Here is a 22,386-nt window from a genome sequence, read left to right as displayed (position 1 = left end):
TTCTTTTTCTTCTTGATCAAGTGTAAAATTCTCCTGAAAGAGAAGCTTTAACATTTACAGACCTCTGCAACGTAATCTATGAATTATTTATCCTTCCATACTGCAGTTACTATTATGTAACCACACACATGCACCTACAGAGAGTTGTATAATGAAATTCACCTGAAGAGAAAAAAAGTAATTTGTAAACTCATTTGTGATACACTGAAAAGAGGGTATGAAAATGTTCTCCTCTTCCTTCTCTGTCCTCTGAAGTGACTGCAGTGGATGTTCTTAGTTATCCAGCCTCCCCTTCAACCCTTTTATTTGATTTACTTGACCCCTGAGGCAGATTTCTGCTTTAAATCAGGGAAACAGCTCAATTTCCAAGATGTGGAGCTTGCATGTGTAGGGAGATTTTTAGAAAAATCAGCAACCCAGCACCAGATGCAAGTCATAAAAAGCATCTCAGTAAATGGATATGTTCTTTTCCTTCTCATTTTTCTTTATACCAAGTAATACTCTCGAAAGAATGTACCCAAACTAAAAGATTTCTGCCTTCTAACATCTTTCTGTCCCTTGGTATGTCTTATTAACATCTGAAGAATACATATATTTTATTGGGAAACTATAGTTTGTTAGGCCTTGAGAGTTTCGTGACAATTACTTTGCTGTGTGTTACCCCAATCATTGACTCCTTTATGGCATGCTTTGATTACCAGGCTTCATACAGTCACTTTTGTTATATTTAAACACAATTAGTAAGTTGTTTCCTTTCCACGTGTGCTATGTGTCTGAGATTTTGAAGTTTCAATCAAAAGTGTGCCAGTAATGAATAAGCATTTGATTTTAGTGACATTGGACTTTTCTTAAAGTACAGAGATTTTGGAGTATAGTTATGTCCACTGGCATCAGCAGAGAGGGAATGAGGATCTGGATCAGGATTCAAGTTCATCAGGTCAAATGCTAGAACAAAAAAAATCAGTTGACTGAACTGGTCTATTTCTAAAACAGCAGGCAAAAAGGGAGAGCACGTGTGGGTGTGCACAGCTCTCACCCCCAGGTTTCCCTCCTTCTGAGAGCTCCTGTCCCTCCCCAACTTCCCTGGCCTATTGTAGGTGTTTCTTTATGCTTAGGGAGAAGAAAACAGAAGGGAGGTTCCTACACTTTGCCTAATTGAGCCACTCCCAGGTTTGCTGGCAGCTTTGGCCACATTATTTGTGAGGTTGGTTTTTTTGTGTTCAGAGTGACTTTTGATTCTGATTCTGATGTTTTGTGTGGAGCGGCACTTTATCTGTGTTTTAGCAGAACTGTTCCTCTGTATCCTTTACGGTTTTTCCTTTGTTTTTGTTTCCTTTTTAAATTATATATAGAGTTTTTTTGTGTGTGTGAAATTAAAGCCTTTATTAACCTTCTGTTGGTTTGACTGTTATTTCTAAAAGGGGCACATTTTTTGCAGACACTTTTAATAACTAATTTGAAATTGTGGGCAATCGCCTTCTGTTGGCTTTCCAATTTGGACTTCATGCAGCAAACCAATGCCTGGCCATAGTCACCACTGAATTCCTGTGCTTTTCATCCAAGGAACCTAGGAAGCTTTGCAGAGGCTTCTGGCTAACAGTTTATAGCGCTGGCCTTAGCCAAGCCTTTCCTTTGCCAGTGGGCGGGTTGAAATAGTATTTGCATTTCATACTTTCCTAGACCCAGTGTGTATTCAGCTCTCACTGGGTGCCAGTCAGTATTGTGAAACCCCCAAGAGGGCACTCTCCTTGGCCATTCAACTCTTCTTAAAAGAAGAAAGTGCCTTTAATTTACAGCCTGAAGAAGGCAGTGAGGAAAGTATGTGAAAAGAAGTCACTGCGATGGGAAGGAGAGAAAACTGCAAGGTGCCTCAGCCCACCTGCTGTAGATAAAAGTGAGTCATGCTAGGAAAACACCTGGGGCGGTGTTTTGGAGTGTTCGGCTGCTCCTCTGTGGAAAGGCTTAGAACAAGATGATTAAAAGTGAAAAAACGCCCTGGGATAAAAACAGTCCGACCACCTTTGTCTGATCACAGCCTCCTTGGGGAGGTGGCATCTTTCTGAATGAATAGGTTACTAAACAAAAGTGCCATTGCCACATACTGCTGCTCACATGGCAATTTCAATTGGCATAGGACTAAAACCAGTAATGACAAACGAAGCCTCACAAGCAGGGGAGTGTGCTGCTTTACAGCAACTACTCTTGCTTCTCAAAATAGTCCTTTTTCTTTCTTGAGGTTTTGTTGCTTCCATCGAGGCAGGGCAGAGAATGCAGCTGGTGTCATCCCCAGGGCCTTGGTGAAGTCATCAATGGACAGGTGCTCCTAGGAGAGGATGGGCCAGAAGGCAAAGGTCAGAGTCTGCCAGGGTTTGCCCAGATGAGTCATATAGGTGCGGCATATAATGAGTCAAAGAAGAGCAAAAGCAAGCAATGTCATGAGGGCCTGGGGAGGAGTAGGTGGCATTTAGAGGGTTCAGAGGATCCCTGAACTTGTAACATGAAAGAATGGTAATACAGTAAATTGAGTTCCTTATTTTTGCCAGGGTCAAATTCACATTAGCCTGGAAATAAGAATTAGGACATTTGACTTAAGGTTGTTTAAAGCTCTTTCCAGGTCATTCTTAGTTTTCCTATCTATAAAATGGGAGACATTTTATTAAAAGCCAATTTTCACTTACTTTTTTAAATTTTTTTGTTGTTGTTGTGGACAGGCACAATACCTTTATTTATTTATCTTTATGTGGTGCTGAGGGTTGAACCCAAGGCCTCACACATGCTAGGCAAGCACTCTACCAGTGAACTACAACCCCAACCCTTCACCTGCTTTTATGAAGATGAAAATATTGCATAGGAAAAAGTTTTTTGGGGGAAAAAAAAAGTAGCTAACTGTTTCATCTGCCTTCACCTATTAAACAGTGAAGTCAATCTGGCCCACAAAATAAGCTATGAGCCTTAGGGCATCTGTCCCAGTGTGGCTATGTGAGATTATCGCTACCACAAGAACCCATACTCCTCACGAAGGGTCTCCTGGCCCTATGTTGCTTGGAACCAAGCTAGCAGATCAGCTGTACAGGATGTAGCGCCTATTGTGGCCCTCAGGGACAGAGGAAGCAGCCATCTAACACATGTACTTACAAAGACACTGAGGCAAATTTTTAGTCCTCTGGTGCATACATGTTTTCAACCAACCAAAGATTGAGAACATTTGGAGTGGATGAGAATTGTGTGTTTAGCCAAGTATGATAGCATATGCCTATCCAAGCTACCTGGAAGGCTGAGGCAGGAGGATCGTAAGGTCCAGACTAACCTCAGCACCTTAGCGAAACCCTGTCTCAAAAAGGGCTGAGGACCTAGTTATCAGTAGAGCATTTGCCTAGCATATTCAAGGCACTGGTTCAATCCCCAGTATCACCAAAAAAAAAAAAAAAAAATTGTGTCTATACTGAATGTGTACAGATGTTTCTTATCATTGTTCCCTTAACAATACAGTGTAACAACTGTTTACATAATATTTACATTGTCTTAGATATTTTATATTGATTATTATACTTTGAAGTATACAGGAGGATGTATGCAGGTTATATGCAAATACTATGTCATTTTATATAGGACTTGAGCATCCCTGGAGTTTGGTATCATGGGGAATCCAGAAATAAATTCCCTGTAGATACTGAGGGGTGACTGTGTTCCTGATTTCAATCAGTACATGCTTCACTGCACCATCCTGACTCCTCCTGCCTTGAGTGGTTTCAGGCATACTGTGAGGTTTGCTTTCAAATCTTAGTCCACCCGCAAGTGTACTACTGTGCTTGCAGTTAACTGGAGTTTTACCATTACAGATAGCTTCAGCCTTCCTGGCCTTCAGTTTTGTTCCTGACTAAAAGGCAACACATTAAATCTCATCAGTCTCCTAGTCCATGGTCAGTGTAGCAGCCAGATCATTTTGTAGGAATGAGTTTTGCTTAGAGATTCTGGGAGGGTGGCTGCAGAAAGTAGAATGGAGAAAGGATTGTAGGAGGAGAAGCCAGGAAGGCCAAAGAACGAATTCTGAGCCAAATTTTACCTAGCTGTTTTGAAAACTAGAGAGCAAAATAGCATTCCAGCTCCTCTCATCCTGTGAATGAAGACTAGTCACGTTTTGACTCGACTAGGAGGTCACCTTGGGAGTCACTACCTGACTAGGCCTTGGGTATCTTCAGCCAGGAATTGACTAAAGGACCTTTGTTCCCAACTTTAAGATGATATCATTGTGATATTATTTAAGGCAGCCAACTGCCCTCTGGGCATACTTTAAGTTATATTAACAGCATCTCTCAGTCTTCATCCCTGCTCCCCTAGGCATGGAGAGTTGAACAGTGCAGGGATGAGCATAGTGGGTCTTTTTAACATCTCAGGCTACTCTGCTGAAGTGGAGTTGCCTTGAGCCCCAATAAGGGACTTCCAGAGAGCCCTGCATCGAACAGCTGCTTGGTAAACACCTGCAGTGGATTTCAAGCACAGGTGGATCAGGCACTCCAGTTCTTTAACCTATCATTAGATTTGCCTCCCACCCCTAGGCATTCTCTCTTCAAGGTTTCTGGGAGCTGGATGCTGGGAACTTTTCTATCCCCAGGCAGGGCAGTGGAGCACATTGTCTTGGAAGAGAGGGTAAATAAATATGAAAGTTTAGGGGAGGGCGGAGAGCTGCCAAACCTCAGGTTCCTCATAACTGTGACTGCTGTGTCCCAGGTCTCTATAAATGACTCTACTCTGCCCTCTCTGGCCCAGCCAGGCTGGCTCCTCAGCTCTTTCAAGATTGCTGGACTCTGACCGCCACCCCCCCACACTCCACCCCACCCCCGCCCCAAGGCCAGATAGCAGGGACTGCCCATCCCAGGGTACTTATGTCTTTCCATGCTCTTGAACTCTGCAGGTCTGCCAGCTGATTGCCCCCCACGCCCATATTCGTCTCCCTAAGGTTTACTCATCAGGGTCAACACTTAGATTGCCTTCAGCTACTACCTGCAGCCAGATCTGCCACACTCTCGTTACTCTGTTTGCAGAAGGAAGAGAGGTCTGAAAACCTCTCCTACCTCCCCACGTGGCATTGAACTCTCAGTTCTACAAGAATATACACTAGGGGCTGGGATTGTGGCTCAGCGGTAGAGCGCTTGCCTAGCACAGGCGGGACCCGGGTTCGATCCTCAGCACCACATAAAAATAAAGGCATTGTGTTGTGTCCATCTACACCTAAAAAAAATAATAAAAATATTTAAAAAAAAAGAATGTACACTACTAGGGTGGTGCATGCCTATAATCCCAGCAACTTGAGAGGCTCAAGCAGGAGGATCATGAGTTCAAAGCCAGCCCCAGCAACTTGGCAAGTCCCTAAGTAACTTAGTGAGACCCTGTCTTTAAAAAAAAAAAAAATAGTAGGGCACGGTGGCATATGCCTATAATCCCAGCAGCCCAGCTCAAACTGGAGGATCGCAAGTTTAAAGCCAGGCTCAGCAACTTTATCCTGTCTCTAAATAAAATACAAAAAATGGGCTGGGGATGTGGCTCAGTGGTTAAGCTCCCTTGGTTTCAATTCCTGGTACCAATACATACACACATATATTACTTCTATGATTAAAAAAAAAAATCAGCAACAGTTGGGCATAGCAATGCACGCCCAGAATGCCAGCTACTTGGGGATTGCAAATTTGAGACCAGCCTGGGCAATTTAGCAAGACCTTGTCTCACAGAAATAAAAGAGGGTAGAGATGGAGCTCAGTGGTAGAGTGCCCCCCGGGTTAAAAAAAAAAAAAAAATCATTGTTGATTGATTGGTCCTGGGAATTGAACCTAGGAGCGCTCTACTACTGAGCCACACCACAAACACCCCTCCCCGACTTTTTTTTTTTCTTGAGACAGTGTCTCACTAGGTTGTCCATAGTGGCCTTAAACTTGGGCTCCTCCTACCTCATCCTCTCAAGTCGCTGGGTTTACAGGTGTGTGCCACCACATCTTGCTGGACAACTGATTTTTTTTAATTTTTTTATTTTTTTGTAATTGTAGATGAACAGAATGCCTTTATTTTATTTACTTTTATGTGGTGCTAAGGATCAAACCCAGTGCCTCACACATGCTAGGCAAGCACTCTGCCACTGAGCTACAGCCCCAGCCCCTGGACAACTGATTTTTAAATAAAAAACCTGAGTCCCCTTTGCCTCTGCCATGTGGACTGTCTTAGTTCATCAATAGCCCACTCCAACCTCCTGTCAACCCTCTGTTCCATAACATTGGCTGCCCTTCCCTCTGGAAATACTTCCTTTATGCCTCCAGAGTATGATAGTAACAGTGGCACTCAGAAGTCCTGGTGTTTGCTTTGGCTTTGCAACTTGCTAGTTAACATTAGGCATGTCACTTCTTTCTGAACCTTAGCCTTCCAGCCACCTCACAGGTGGGAGGATTCAGAGAAAACACTCTGAAGGTAGACAGCAGGATGGAAGCACTCTGGAACAATCTACACCCTCCATAGGTTTTAATGTTCTGGGAGAAACTGGGCATCTGTCTTCTATAGATACCTTGATTCATTTGTAAGACTTTTTTATGGCTGGGGATATAGCTCAGTTGGTAGAATGCTTGCCTTGCACGCACAAAGCCCTGGGTTCAGTCCCCAGCACCCCCCCCACACACACACACACACAGAGACTTTTTTATAACTTTTTTTAAAATATTTTTTAAAATTTTTTTTTTAGTTGTAGGTGGACACAATACTTTTGTTTTTTTACGTGCTAGGCGAGCGCTGTACCACTGAGCCACAACCCCAGCCTCTATGCACACTTTCCTCTCAAAACACTTGAGCTAGATGTGCAGTCCATTGCGGATCTCATGAAGTGGGAATGATATTAGAAATGTGACTTTGAAAAGTTCTTCTTGCTGTACTCTCCCCTCATGTGAACCTTGCTACCTGCTAGGGTTTTCTGTCTCACACTCCTGATCCAGTAATTTCCTCCTAAAGACTTCTGGGCATCTTTTTCATCTCCTCTAGGCTCCCACCTCCTCTTAGACAATGCCGTCTTCACATCTCCTAACACATCTCTTTCTGGGCTTTCACCACCTCCTAGTATGTTCACTGGGCACCTAGGGTGATCTTTTTGTTTGTTTTCGTACTAGGGATTGAACTCAGGGGCATTCAACCACTGAGCCACATCCCAGGCCTATTTTGTATTTTTTTAAAGACAGGGCCTCACTTAGTTGCTTAGTGTCTTGCTTTTGCTGAGGCTAGCTTTGAACTCGTGATTCTCTGGTGTCAGCCTCCCAAGCCTCTGGGATTACAGGTGTGCGCCACCACACCCAGCGTGATTCAACCATATGACCCCTGTTTAACTGCAGGATGGACAGTACAGTCCTTCATATGGGATAGAAGGCCAGCCAGCTGTCCCTCCCCAACTCTGTGCTGACTCGTGTCTCTGGGTTCACACTTGTGTTCCTTCTCCAAGAATAACTTGCTTTGCCTCAATAATTAATTCTTGTCTGCCTTTCGGAAGGAAATCTCTGAGTAAAACAGGCTCCTTTTCATAACACTCTGGCTGACCCCTATACTTCATCGCTGAAATGAGTGCTGTGATCGGGCTCCTCTGATCTCTGTCCCCCAGGATGTAAGCTGGCAAGAGGGTGGACCCAGGTCCACCTTGTACACTAGAACATCCAGTCCCATCACCCAGTCCCCTACAGAACCCAATCTGGGAGCAATTAAGTTGTCCAGCAAATAGAAGAGCCATATGTTTTTGGTCCCGATTGGGGAACCAGACCCACCTCCTTCCTGCTGGGGTCCACACCTTCAGGGAGCTCCTCCACAGGCTTGTTCACTAGCTGCTCCAGGGGAAAGATGGGCAGTGGTCCAGAACTGAGGCTGGTGTTGGCATTGAACATGTCCAACTTGGGGCTTATGACCTCCTAGAGAAGGAAGGGGCATTGGTTTCTTCAGCTGGCTTGTCGCCCCCTCCTAGGCTGCCTTCCTCTCTAAAGTCAGCATTGACTCAGGGCACCCCCTTCAAGAAATTTTCCATGATCTACCCCACCTAGACACGCACACACATGCACAGGCATAAAGACTGGACCCAGGAGCTGGGAGCTTAGTGGTCTGTATCTGACAGAAGTCAGTTGGTATTAGACGACTCTCTGGTTCAATGACTTACTAACTTCTCCATGGCTTTCCCCCAGAGTTTGAGATCAACCCTGGACTCTCATCTGTTAAGAAACTGTCATCCAGAAATTTACTTAGCCTTGGCCTATCTGTCCTTTCCAATCTGCACTGTCAGTCCACTTATTGAGTGCTACAGGGTTCCCAGCCTGAAAGAGCCATCTGTCAATGACCACACTGTGCTTGTGAAACCACTTCATATTTCTGCAGAATTAGCCCTGTCTTTACTCCCTGTTGGCCTGTGAACTCAGAGGAAAGGCTTTGACTTCATATTCTCATATTCCAGGCCTACAGATAAATACATTCCTCTTAACTACTTTAGAGATGAAAGACTTGCACTTATTCTGCCTGGAGACATGATCCCAGGGATGATGGTGTCCAGAGATGTTATTATTTCCCCAACTGCAGCCTATGAGCTAATTGTATCAAACTACCTCTGGGTCTTTTACCTAAAGTATACAATTCCAGGGTGCTACCCCAAAATCCACAAATCAGAATATTTAGGAATGGGGCTTTGAAATCTGCATTTTGATATGCTGCCCCCCCAACATCACCCAGACTCCTATGCATGATAAAAATTGAAAACCATTTCACTAGGGAAAGGAAAAATAAAACACTAGGGGAGGGGGGATAGTAGGGGATAGGAAAGGTAGCAGAATACAACAGTCACTAATATGGCAGTATGTAAAAATGTGGATGTGTAACCGACGTGATTCTGCAATCTGCATTTGGGGTAAAATTGGGAGTTCATAACCCACTTCAATCTAATGTATGAAATATGATATGTCAAGAGCTTTGTAATGTTGTGAACAACCAATAAAAAAAAATAAAATTAAAAAAAAGAATATTAAAAAAATAATAAAAAAAATAGAACTGATCAGAAAAACATTAACCTAGGTCTGTAGGATCAAATAAATAAATAAATAGAATAAAACACTAGAGGCCCTGCAGTTAAACAGCAAGAACTTCCATGAGAAGAAGGAGAAGGAGAGAAGAGGGCATTGACATTTCTGTCTGGTAAGTTCTCAGCACCCATGGGAGCATCCCACTGCCAACATCCAACTCGGGGCCCAGCCACCTTCTCCGTACTCACAGCAGTGATCTGGCTCCAGTCCCCAGAGTTCGCAAGCTCTGCCTTCAGGTCCTCATAGGATTTGGTATTCTGCATATAAAGTAAACAACTGTTCAGACCCAGATCTCAGCAGAGGAGACAAGAGGCCATTTTCCTTCAGGAGTTGAAAGAAGGCTGATCTAGGTCCTAGTGGTGAGAAGGGAAAGAGGAAGCTCAGAGGGCTGGAGGAGGCCCTGAAAAGGAGCTTAAATGGTGAGGATGGGTCAACTTAGTGGCACATGCCTGTAACCCAGCAGCTCGAGAGGCAGACACAGAAGGATTGTGAGTTTAAAGCCAGCCTCAGCAACTTAGCGAAGCCCTAAGCAACTCAGTGATACCCTGTCTCAAACTTTTAAAGAAAAATAAGAAATGACTGGGGATGTGGCTCAGTGGTTAAGCTCCCTGGGTTCCATTCCTTGTACCAAAAGGAAAAAAAAAATGGTGAGGATGGGACAAAGGAGCTGACAGATCAGAGACAGGCAGGCCAGGCTGCTAACCTGTCCCTGCTCAGACCAATGTGGGGATGGAGAGTCACATGACCACCCTCACCATAGAGCCCATGTGAGCAGCCACAAGCAGCCAAGAACCCATCCACACTCTGCAGGCTCTGGGGACCTCAGGGGTCCTAGACACTGGAGGGAAGCCCTGCCACAGAGGAGCAAGAGGAACACAGGGACCATGACTCCCCAGGGATCGCACCTCTATGGCCGCAGGCCTGGCTCCTGGCATGGCAGATCACAAGCTCCCCACTCTCATGCTGAATGAATGAGTCTGAGAGAGAAGCCCACACAGACTTAGGGTGAGGGAAGGACTGCCAGGGCCACTGAGTTGGGCACTGAAGTGTGTCTTAGAAGGCCTGAGACTCACTGCCTCGGGGTCCTCAAGACTAAACGGCCCATCAGCTACAGGTTTAAAAACTACATATACACAAAATCTTGACTTGAGGAAATTATGCATCCCTAAATTCACCTGTTGTGCTAAGTAATCGAACCCAGAGCCATCAGGCCAGGCCTCTCTACTTGGGCCTTCCTCCTTTGGGGAGGAAAATCTTCACTGGTTTCCACCCACCTGTGGAGCTAGGGAGTAAACCCAGGGGTGCTCTACCTCTGAGCTACATCCCCATCCCTTTTCATTTTTTTCTTTTCAGACAGAATGTCACTAAGTTGCTGAGGCTGCCCTTAAACTCACCATCCTCTTGCCACAGCCTCCCAAGTCCTAGCCTTGGTGGTTTTTTTGTTTGTTGGTTGGTAGGTTGGGTTTTTTGTTTTGTTTTTTTTTTTTTTTGGTGGTGCTGGGGATTGAACCCAGGGCATATGTGCATGTGGGATTCTAACAACTGAGCTGTAGCCCCAGCCCCCTAGCCTTGGTTTTTGACAGACTTCCTTTCCTCTCCCTCACCAGGGAGGCTTCATGGCCTTACGTAAGTCTTACTTTTAATTCTAAGCCCTAACCTTTTTTTCAAATAAGCAGGTCACATGTCCCAAAGGAGGAGAAAGACCTGTGGCGTCTACCGTCCTTGGGTGTCCCTTGAAGAAGCCTCCTAGTAGAGAAGGATGTGCTGGGCTGCGAGGACCAGGTGGGGCAGGGGCCACTCACACTCCACTTGAAGGGATCCCACGCCAGGAACCAGCCTGTGAAGGTGGGGGGCTCATGTCCCTGCTTCACCACAATGATGGGGGTCTCGGGGTCGCGGCCACTGGGATGGGTCTTGAGGTACTCTTGCACAGTGACAGCCGCGGCCTTCTTCTCCTCCTCGTTGGCATGCTTCCCTATCCAGAAGAAGACCTGCGGAGCATCCCAGCAGCTCAGTCAGCCCTTCCTGTCCTCCCCAGCCCTCAGGGCTCTGCCTCAGGTCACTGAGATGTCCAAGAGTAGAACCCCAGCCCTGTGCTACATAGTGAAATAACCTTGGGTGGCCCATCTGGCTTTGATTTTGCACAGGCCCTACGTGGATGTTCTGCACACGTGTGACTCCAGCATCCTGAGCCTGAGTGTCCAAATGTACCCGCTGTCCCAGGAAACGAAAGACAGGGGAGAAAAAAAAAGCCCTACGGGACACAGCCCTTCCCCTTCCTCCCTTCTGATCCTGGTGTTCATAATGCCATTCCCAGGGAGAAAGAACAAGGGACCCCAAAACAGTGATGCTTACCGACCCCTAAAGTCATGGGGGCTTCTTGGCCCTGGGGACTAAGGCCCTTGGTCCTACCTGGTCCCAGACATCCAGCAGGAACACATCATCTTCCTCCAAGTCGTCCTGATTGAAGTCTGGGATCTCCGTGGCCAGGAAGCGCCCAGTCTGGTTGGAGCATTCAAAGAGCCGGGGGGTGATGGCCAGGGTTTCCTCCTGTAGTCTGCAGAAAGAGAAGATTGCATTGGCAGGAGGAAGTTGTTGGGGGAGGAAACCTGAGGACACAGACTCTGAGGGGCTCCAACATGGAAAGGCCATCGCCTCACCAAATGTCCCATCTTATGATTGACAAAAGTCTTCTGTCATCCAAAGAGTGCTCAAAGAAGGAAATCCCCACTGCTGTTCTGGACATGAACTCCACTGGCTTTTCCATAGCCCTGGTAGGAAGTTCTTCCTGCTATCTTCCCCCATCCCTCCTGCTGCTACTGCAGTACATGCTCTTTTGCTTTTGAACTGGGTGGTAGTCATGGATATTTTTTGGAAAGACCATTTGAAAGAGGCTTTACAGTTGGTGTTCCTCAGCAACCTGGGCTTTTGTCAGCACCTAAGGAAAGGAGTTAGGCTCTGACACCTTCTTTGTGAAGAGCAAACAAATGCTTAGCTCTGCCCTCTCTTTAAGCTGTGGCTATGAACTCCTGTCGCCAGGGAAACACTCCATCAGGGTCTGTGTATCCCATGGTGGGCACAGGGGCACAGGTCTGTGCCCCAGAGCCTCAAGCCCACAGGCTGCCCCTTATTCATCTTGTAGCCCTGGGCACCAGGGACACAGTTCTCAGTCTACTCCATGCAGTCTCTGGATGGGGTGGAGGTGCTGGGAGCAGAGGACTCGACAGTTACCTCTTGGTATTGGCATAGGGGGCCTTCCCACCCAAGGCCATCCAGAAGTTAGCTGGTTCCTGCCCTTCTACCACCACTTGCTTCTCCGTCCGGGAAATGGTGTCAGCAACCATCTTGGCCATCTCCCGTTCGTCCCCACTACAGCCCTGGGAAAGAGAGGGGGACAGGCCATGCTGGGGGTGGAGGGGGGACCTCTCTGGTGTCAGTGCCAGCTTCTCTCTGCCCAGAGCTCCAGTGTCTGACTCCCTGGATCATGGCCCATGCATCCTGGACACTCCAAAGAACAGCATAGGAGACCAAAGCATCCGCACCCCACCTCAGAGGGTGGAAGAGGGATTCCAAGAGGCTGTGAGTCCCTGCTACAGAGATTAAGGGAGAAGCTTAGGGTAGTAAAAGACCCCAAGGCATAGATGCAGACCAACAACACTGGGACAGACGGAATATCCAGAGACAAACAGAACAAGTCTGACCCCAACACAGAGGCAGAGAATCAGAGACTGTTGGAGGTGGGGAGATTGTCAGGCCCAGAGCTACAGAGCTGGGAGATTGGGCTACCAAGGGGCTGGAGACCCAGAAAATGGGGTCTGGTTGCCAAGGGTCCTACCTTCACCCAGTCTGCTTTGAGACTGAGGGACTCACTTGGGAATAGGAGGCCACTGGACCCCGTGCATACCTTTCCACACCACAGATAGCAACAGGATGAGGTCTTCAGGATGAAGACATCATTGGAGTTGAGGGAGGTGGCCCGGGCTGGGACCTCAAAGGCCTTGGTGTTGTTGGCACTGGTTCCCCGGACCTGGAACAACCTCGTGGAGGGTACAGGCTCCAAGTTGTTGGCCCGGGAGGTGCCTCCCTATAAGGGTGGGAGAAGCCAGGGAGAGGGGCAGGAACAACTCAGTAGGGAAGACAGTGGGGGAATCCAGGGGCACAGAGAACCAGAGAGGGAGGAGGAGGGTGGGGCGAGGCCTGCCCAACCCTCTAGGTCCTCTGATAAACCATTGCTAGATTGATCCTTCCAAACATGGCTTTCATTCAGGCACTTCTTTGCTCAAAATCTTTCAGTAGCTCCCCACCGTTTTATAGACTAAAACTCCACACTGGTCACTTCTGCAGGCTCACGTGCTCTCCAAACTCTGGAGTTGAGCTTGGCCAGCTTCTCACTGTTCCCTGTGGAGCCTTCCCCTGGGCCTTGGACCTTGCAGTGTCCCCTGCTTTGCAAACCCTCCTTTTACCTCCACCAAGCTCTTCAGCTCTGCCCCAAATGTCAAGACCTCCTCAAAATCCCCTTCTCACCATGAACTAACTCCATGCCTGGTCCCAGGGACTGCCTTCCTGGCACCACTTTGAACTCAACTTTTATTTTGCTCATTTTAACAACAAGGGGCTCAGGCTGTGAGTTCACGGCTCAGACACACCACACCATTATCCTTTTCCAAAAAGATGGTAAGCCATATTAGTCTGCCACACCTCTCCTGGCTTGGTGAATTACAAAGAACTGGGTACTTAGAAGATGCTCAATAAACAGATTACTGTTTAAATGGCTGTATGAAATGTCTACTTCACATTATTGGAAGACACCAATGAAGTTTGGACAGGTGCCTCATTTAGGCAAACCATAAAACATTTTATGTAGAAGATTCAAGGAGTTGGGCGTGGAGGTCAGACTGTGCTTACACAGGGCAAGGGCTCCTTACGTATTATTTCTAAAGTTGCCAAGTGGTTGTTTCTATTAGCAGTTCACGTAGGTGATAGAACCCCAAATGGTCCTGCTCTCTGAGGAATGGACTTCGCCCTGAGCCCCACCCACACTGCCTGTCCCCTTTCCCGTCTCCTGGATGCCCATCCGCCTCAGTCCAGCAGCCACACCTGGTAGACCACCATGCGTCCCTTGAAGATGGACATGAGGTGGGGTGGTTCCTTGCCCATCGGGACCCGGATCTGGACCGGCTCATCATTATACTTCTGGTCCAAGATGACAGCTTGATAGGCTGAGGCTGCGATTTCATCCTGGCTGGCCTGGCTGCCCTGGGGATGAGTAGGAAGGCGGGGTGGTGTGGAGTCAACCTTAGAAACACTCCCTCCCCAGCACTGACCTGGCCCCAGCCCACTGTCTCCCCTCAAACCTCAGCCAGGACACAGCCAATAACCCAACCTGACTCATGTCCCAATTCCACTCCAGCCCCCAACCCAGTGAGATCTCAGCCCAGCCCAGCCCTGCTCTCCTGATCCCTCCTTGCTCAAGGAAATACCACCCCACTTACCCCCAGACCCAAGCGTTTCCCTCCTCCCTCACATCTGGACGCAAACCCCAGGGAGGGAGATTCAGAGAACCAAGAAGGAAAGGGCTGTGAGTGGGGGCACCCCGTAGGGTCTCACGGCCAAAGCTGCCCCAAGAGGGGATGGGCTGCCTCTGGGGGAGTGAGCACCCCATCACCAGGGATACTCAACCCAAGACTAACAGTGAGGCATGGTGGAGGGGCGTGAGCGGGCTGTGCTCCGGTGGGATGTGGCAGGGTCTACCTGCCAGATGTAGAGCAGGTAGTGCTGCTTCTCGCCGATGAGGTAAGTGTAGAGCAGCAGGTAGCAGTCTCCCCCAAAGAAGTGGCCTAACCACTTGGATTCCACGGGCACCAGCTCGAGGTCTTCAATGCGCCACACCTGGGGCCAGTATCAGGCAGTGTAAGGTCCAGGCCAAGCTCCACCTCCCTTCCCCCACCCAGCACGGGCCTCCGCCCCTCACACACCTGCACCTCCCCACTCCCGTCATCCACCATTTTCTGCTGGGCGGCCACCTGAGGCTGCACGTGCATGGATGTGGCATCAAACTTCACCTGCTCCACTTTGGCTGGAGTGGGGGGAAGCATAACATCAACTGTTACCAGCCAAGAGGACTGTCACCCGCGTCCTCACAACAGTCCTGAGTGGTGGCTACAGTTCTTAGACCCATTTTATAGATGAGGAAATTGAGACTAGAGAAATTCAGTAGCTTACCCAAGGTCACACACGTGGAAAATAACAGAAACTACAGAATCACATCCCCATGCCCTTAAGACACCTGCTTCATTAATTCCTCCCAGAAAAGCCACCAGGGACAAGAAAGGGACAAGAGCAAGACTTCATCTTCAGTGAGTCACATTTTGCTGACCCTTGCAGTATCGGACTTCAAGTATCTCCCATCCCAATAGAGAGCTCCATGATGACAGAGGCTTTTATCTCCCCCAGGACCTGGCACCAAGTTTGCCTCAGCAAATACTGTCTGGCGAGATGCTGTTTGGATCCCAAGAAGATCCAACCCCATTCCAAATGGAAGGCAGGTCATTTTTAACTCCCTCTTGTGACAGCTCTTCATGCAACCCGTGCAGGGGAGTTCGGAGTCAGGACAAAAGTGTGCAGAGAAGAGGTGCTTCAGGGAGCGAGTGGGGGTACAGGCCAAGTTGCTCCCTGGCCCAGCTCCTAGATCCCAGCTCCCGCCTCTCAAGCTGCCCCAGTTCAGCCCTCACCCACGGAGCCCACGGTGTAGGTTTTGCCCAGGCCTGAGCTCTTATTGGGCACTGTCCACTTCTGGAAGAGCTGCTGGAAGACGGCTGACTCGGCCCCATCATTCTGCACCTCCACCTGAGTGCTTGGTGGGTACTGCTTGGCTTTGATGAAGTTCTGAGGAGAGAAGGGGCATCTAGACACTATGTGCCTTCCCAGCCCCCACCCCAAGGCAAGCCAAAGCCTGGCTGTCACCCCAACCAGCTCCACTGTCACACCTGCCCCAGGTCCCAAACCTGAACACAACTCCCAAGCCCAATGCCGACCCCAAGCCTAAGCCTACTCCAACCCCAACTTCAAGGTCAAACTTGACACCATCTCAAACCTAACAGTGGCCTCAAGCCTTACTCTGACCTCAACTCTGAATCTAATACTGACCCCAAGAATATTTCTGATCCTAACCCTAAGACCAAATCTGACCTCTCGCTCAACCCCATCTTAATTATAAGCCTCATGACCAGCCCCCTATTGCAAACCCAGTCCCATCACCCCAAACACTGAATGGGCCCTGGTCCCAAGCTGACCCAATCCCCTTTTGTAGGAAGGTCAGCTACCAATTCCACTCCCTTCTCTACAACAAGCTTGAGCAAGGGGAGTAACAGCCCACATCCTGACCGAGGTGCCAGGGGTGCCTGGTGGCTGGCTCCCTCGCCTGCAGAGAGCCCCCAAGGTGCCTACAGATGGCCCCTCAGCTGCCACAGCTGGGTCAGCCAGCCCCTGCCTGGCCCTGATCTAAGCCCTCTTGCCCTCCCTGCGGCTGTTTCTTCCCTCGTCACCCTGACCCTCCTTCCCAACACCATCCCTACCAGGGCCTGGTTCATGGCGCCCTTCTTCTCCTCTGCATTGGCCATTTTCCCTTTCCACACATAGATCTTCAGGCCCCCCTGGTCCAGGATATAACAGTCCTACAGTGGAGAGAGAGAGCCAGTGAACCAGGGAGGGTCATGCACTCCTGCAATCCCAGCACCTCGGGAGGCCGAGGCAGAAGGATCTCAAGTCCCAGGCCAGCCACAGCAACTTAGCGACACCATCGCAAAACAAAAAATAAAAAGGAATGGGATGTCACTCAGTGGTAAGGTACTCCCGGATTCAATCCCCAGGACAAGAAAGAAAAAGACCCCATGAGAGCCTCACCGTGCTGGTGCCAGAGGCTCAGCTGGGCTGACCTCCCTCGCACCTGCCCTAGAGCTGGGAGTTTGTGCTGCTTGGGGGAGAGGTGTGCCAGGCGCTCTCACCTCATGGCTTAGCAGGTCCTGTGTGAGTGGCTGAGTGGCAACCTCCCTAACCACCAGTTTTCCCTCTGAGTCAGACACACTGTGGGACGAAAAAGACACAGACGGGTCCAAGCCCCTCAGCCAGGGCATTCTGCCCTCAGGAAGTCCCCAGCACCCAGGAAGATCCCAGCCGAATACTCACTGGTACAGCTTGAGGGCCGCCTTGAGTGCCGGCTCCACCACCGTGTCGGACACAGCTGCCTTCAGCTCCCTGCGCTGGCCCAGCACGTGGTTCATCACCTCCATCAGCTGCGGCGTGGCTCTCTCGTTCTCCCCGTCCACCACGCCCACGTAGCTGCGCCCGCCCCGCTCCTGGTCTCGGATCTCCTTGGCTAGAGTCATGCCCTGCAGGAAGGCCCAGGGACCCAGGAAGGCTCTCAGGAGACAAAGCAGTATCAGCCACCCAGATCCCCCAGAAAAGCTCCAGTCCCCAGCAGCCACCAGGGCTGGGGCCAGGCATTTAAGGCATGCACGAGGAAGCCAGGTGAGAAGCAGGGGGCAAGCGGGTTTCCTAGTCAGCAACAGAGTGTTCAGGGTGGACTTGACGGACCTTTGGTTTTGACATTTGAAATTTGTGACCTTACTTTTGTGCAAGAGCTGAGCCCCGAAGAGCAGAGTACTGGACTGTCCCTTTGCACCAAAGCATGCCTGTGGACTCACCACGAACACACAGCCACACACGTGGCACTCGCCCTCCCCAGCCACCTCTCCTGTCCCAGGGCCTGCTACACCTGCTTCATTCTCCAACCTTGGTCTTTGCTCTTATCTCATTTACCCAAATTCCCAGAAGACATTGTAAGATGCTGAAAACAGACCTCTGTCTTCTCCCCTGAGATCTTCCCAGGAAACGGGACCCACCGATTCCCAGGGTTCTCTGAGCACCGAGCTTGGAGTCAGCCTCACTCCTCTCGGTCCCCACCTCATTCAGCAGATTCTGCCTGCCTCCATCACACCTGGAGGGCCACAGGGCCTCTCTGCTGGTCTTAGCCTCTTGCTGGCCCCATCTCCACTCAGAAGTCAGATGATCTTCAATGGCCAGCTGCACTAAGCGGAAACCCCCAGCCTTCCCGCCCCTCAACCTGTTCTCCAAGCTCCTGCTTCGCTTCTGATTCCCTAATCCACCTCCTTCCTGCTCTAGGGCCTTCCCACCCCTCTGTGTCCCAGAAGCCTCCCTGCACCCAGCACCATGCTCCTCCCTTCCTGTCTGTCTCTGTCACTGATGCTGAAGGACAGAGTGAGGCAAAGCTCTGCCCATTTCATTCACCTCTGGACTCCCAAGGCCTGGCACAGGTTTGCCACACTGTGGGAACTCATCCCACCTAAGGGCATTAACCATGAGTATACACAGGCCAACTGCAACATGCCTCTTCCATGCACGTGGAGACCCAGGTCCGCCTTCACCACCATCCTGTTCCCTATATTGGAGAGAGGCTGAGGGCACTGGGGTCACCCAGGATGTGGCAGAGGTCTACAGGTTTGCATAGGGGGCAGAGCCTGGGCTGGGTCTGCAGGAGCAGATGGGGTGAGAGGCTTACCCTGAGTCTCTCCATGCGGTTACTCTCTGGCCCATTCCACTGGATGATAAGTTTTCCAAGGTCCAGGAGGAAAACATCACCTCGGTTGAAACTATTCCAAGACATCTCCACCTGAGGGAGCCACAGACCCCACTCAGCCCATCCATCAGCATGGTCTCTTGACACGCCTCCCTGCCCAGCAGTCCTCCTCATTCCCTGCCCGGTGCCCAGCAGGCCTGTCTACCTCTCCGGCCACCACGTTCCTCTTGCCCTTGACATGCAGCAGCCGCTGGACATCATAGGAGTTGGTCTCCACCTGCTTCATGCCAGAAGCCACACCCCCTTTCCGGATCCTGGGGAAAGGAGAGCCAACCTAAGGGAGTAGGCTAGGAAATGATCCGAGCCCTCTCCTCCCAGGTCCTGGGATGTCTGGCTGCCACCAGGGCCATTTAGGGGCCCTGCTGGGACTAAGTGAAGGGGTTGAGGCACTTGGGGTGCAAACTCTAAGGAGTTTGTCAGTGTCCTGCAAGTGTGAAGTTGGTTCTTTGAGGTGCTTTTGCAGGTGACCCTGGTAGTGAGAGCCCCTTAAAGTCTGCACCCCAGATGTCCACTCATCCTACACTAGCCCTTGCCCTCAGAGGGGCTGCAAAGCCAGGGTCGTGGTGACATGGATGGTAGGACAAGTGAATAATAAAGCCGGGGCCCTGAGGACAGGGGATGAAAGCGGAAGAAGGAGAGGTGCTATTCAAATGCCCAAAGGAGTGCATGGCTGCTGTAGTGTAGGGAGAGAAGAGCAGGACAAGAAGGAGAGGGGACTATGGCTCAGGACAGCTCCCAGCCCACTCCACAGCTCAATAGCAACTGGGCTGCAGAGCACTTGTTCCCACGGGGAAAGCCAGGAGGCCAGAACCTCCAACCTGATATGAGGCTTGGCTTGCTTAGAGAAGGGGAGCGGCCACCTGCCCATCAGCCAGAGGCAGAGGGGACTTGAGGTGATGCCCTGAGGGTCTCCTTAGGTTCTGAGCTCTCCGAACACCAGACAGGAGCTGATTGACAGAACTTCAGTGGAGATATGGATTTCAGAACAGCCTCCAGGGGCACCCAAGGTACACTCAGAGGGAGGGGGCTGAGGAGGAACGGCAGCAGAAACAGGGTGGGGGAGTGGAAAGGCGGAAAAGTCTGCAGAAGCTCACGTGAGCTGTCCCTTGGCTTCCCCCACAGTCTCAGGCTCCCTTCCAGGCCTGGGTCACCTCCCACCTCCTGGGGTCTTCTTGTCACCACAGGTCTCAGTATTCTTGCCTCTTCAGCTCAACCCCCATCTCCCATCCCCACCTCTGAGCCCCAGGCTCTGTCTCCCTCCCTCACACAGAGCTCCCCTCCTTACACAAGGCCCTGCTTGAAGTAGCCTCGGAAGGCCTCGCTCTCGTTGCCCTGGACCTCACGGTGCTGGACAGCCCGGCCCTTCAGGAAGTCATCCATCTGCGTTGTGTAGATGGCAGCCGCCCCCTGCTCATCCTGAGAGGAGTCCTTGCCAATCCAGTAGTGGATGTCATAGGACAGGTTGCTGCCTGTCTTGTGGATCTGGGGAAATGGGGTGCTCAGTGTACCCGAGGCCCTGGGCTCCCCACAGCCCCGCGTCCAACTCTGCATAGTCTCCCATGTACTTGGGGCCTGGGCCACAGGTGAGCTTGGCACATGGGGTGTACACTGGTGTGTCCCTCAGTGTCCATAAGGGAGCTAGGACCTCTGTGGATACCAAATTCTGCCAATTCTCTGGTTCCTTGTGTAAAATGACATATATCTTAAATCATCTCCATCACCATCTTAGAAACCCTGAACTGGGGGCTGAAGATGTGGCTCAGTGGTAGAGCACTTGCCTAGCAGAATTGGGGTCCTGGGTTCCATCCCCAGCACCCCAAAATAAATAAAGTGTAACTGCTCTATAAATCGTCATGAGCCGGTCATGGTGGTGCTGTAATCCCAGTGGCTCAGGAGCTGAGGCAGGAGGATCGCGAGTTCAAAGTCAGCCTCAGCAATGGCGAAGTGCTAAGCAACTCAGTGAGACCCTATCTCTAAATAAAATTCAAAATAAGACTGGGGATGTGGTCTTATTGGTTGAGTGCCCCTGAGTTCAATGCCCAGTCCCCCCCTAAAAAAAAAAAGGCAATAGTTGTTATGCTGTAATTTTAGGAAATAATGACAAGGAAAAAAAGTCTGTATATATTCAGTAGAGATGCAATTATTTTTCCAACTATTCTGCATGTGGTTGGTTGAATCTCAGAATATTCTGTAGGTGAGGAGGATGGCTATATGTAACATTATTATGAAAATACACAACACTGCTTCCTATTTACATCAAAGACCGGGTTCAATTGTTAAATAAGGTATTTAAAATTTTAAAATGAGTCAACAGAAAGAATACAAATGCCCTGGCAGTTGGGATGGTCCCAGGGTGTGGTGAAAATCCAGAAGTCCCAAACTGAGGACTGCGGTGTTACCCCCCAGAAGGTCCTCAAGACTGAGTCCACAGAAGTGGCCTCAGCTGGGAGTCGGGAAGCTCAAGGGCAGGGAGAGCCTTTTACACATGTCTCTGTCCCTGAGGAGCTGCCACCGGCTGGGTACCTGGGTACCCCTAGAAACACCAGCCGGGTAAAGTCAGGCCAGGCCTGCCCACTGCCCAGGTTCCTCCCTATCACTCAGTGGGCTTTGCTCTCTGCTCAGCCCCCTCCCCTTCCCAAACCACTCACAGCCAGGAGCACATAGCAGTCACCATCGAAGAAGCTCCCATAGGTGCTGGACGGCACAGGCACCATCTGCATGGCCTGCAGAGAGAAGAGGGTCAGAGGGGAGGCTGGGCACCATGAACCCTGAGGCCAAGGAAGAGGGAGAGGAAGAGGAGGAGGAGGCGGGGGCCCAGGAAGCCGAGCAGAGGACGCATGAGGAGGGGGCCACAGCAGGAAAGATCAGGGCCTTGGAACAAAAGGAGGGGAGAGGAGAGGGGAGAAAGGAAGCCAGAGACTGTGAGGACCGGAAGTGGAGAGGAAGGCCCGGGCAGGTGAGAAGGAAATGGAGGAGAAGGGGCGCAGCTGACAGGGGGTGAGGATGAGGCCCCAAGTGAGGGTGGAGCTGGCAGCAGGTGGCAGCAGGTGACAGAGGGGCTCCAGGCAGCCCCACAAGGTACGACCAGGAGCAAGCCCAGCCTGCGGGAGCTCACCTCGATCCTCCATATCTGCACCCCTGGAGTGGTGATGTTGAGGGAGCCTTTGACTTGGGCGCTCAGGTTTGTCATGGTGGAGATGCCTGGGGAGAAAGTGGGTGGGAGTCAGGGCCCAGGGTAGGGGTGCCCTGGGTGTCAGGTGCTAGCCCAGCCCCACAGGGCACCCAGCTCCCTGGAGCTGCAGGCTCAGGACCTTGGGAAAGAAATGGAGCTGGCTCCCCACTCTTGGCCCAGCTCTGACCTTGACTCTCACTCAAATGCCTGTCCTGCTGAACAGAGCCCACCCCTGGCACTCAAACCCCTTCTTTATTTAGACAATTTCTCTTGTTGGAAATGTGTTATCAAAGCTGTGTTCATTTTTTAAAAAGATCATACCAAGTTTCTAAAAAATGGAAAAGAAGAAAATAAAGGCTCAGCCAGGTCTGATGGTACAAGCCTGTGATCTCAAATGCTTGGGGACTGAGGCTGAAGAATCAAAAATTTAAAGCCAGCCTGGGTAACTTAGTGAGAACCTATCTCAAAATAAAATAAAAAGGGTG

The 22,386-nt window shown here is 50.1% G+C and overlaps 1 protein-coding gene across 1 annotated transcript; it reads right to left on the bottom strand.

Annotated features, from left to right (window-relative positions):
* Positions 1-225: 225 nt before the first annotated feature.
* Positions 226-21,919, bottom strand: VIL1 (villin 1; the record flags this gene model as incomplete). The annotated part of the gene is made up of 19 exons (XM_081262216.1): positions 226-2,323; positions 7,782-7,922; positions 9,263-9,331; positions 10,877-11,065; positions 11,487-11,631; positions 12,306-12,451; positions 12,979-13,158; positions 14,172-14,330; positions 14,826-14,963; positions 15,050-15,150; positions 15,806-15,959; positions 16,649-16,747; positions 17,078-17,156; positions 17,259-17,461; positions 18,652-18,762; positions 18,875-18,983; positions 20,015-20,211; positions 21,378-21,452; positions 21,845-21,919. The coding sequence occupies 19 exons, from the start codon at positions 21,917-21,919 to the stop codon at positions 2,210-2,212; spliced, it is 2,484 nt and encodes an 827-aa protein (XP_081118342.1). The 3' UTR covers positions 226-2,209.
* Positions 21,920-22,386: the final 467 nt, after the last annotated feature.

The sequence above is a fragment of the Spermophilus citellus genome (genome assembly GCF_964194105.1).
Source record: "Spermophilus citellus genome assembly, chromosome: 11".
Classification (NCBI taxonomy): Eukaryota; Metazoa; Chordata; class Mammalia; order Rodentia; family Sciuridae; genus Spermophilus; species Spermophilus citellus.
This window is presented reverse-complemented; position numbering and strand designations above follow the sequence as displayed.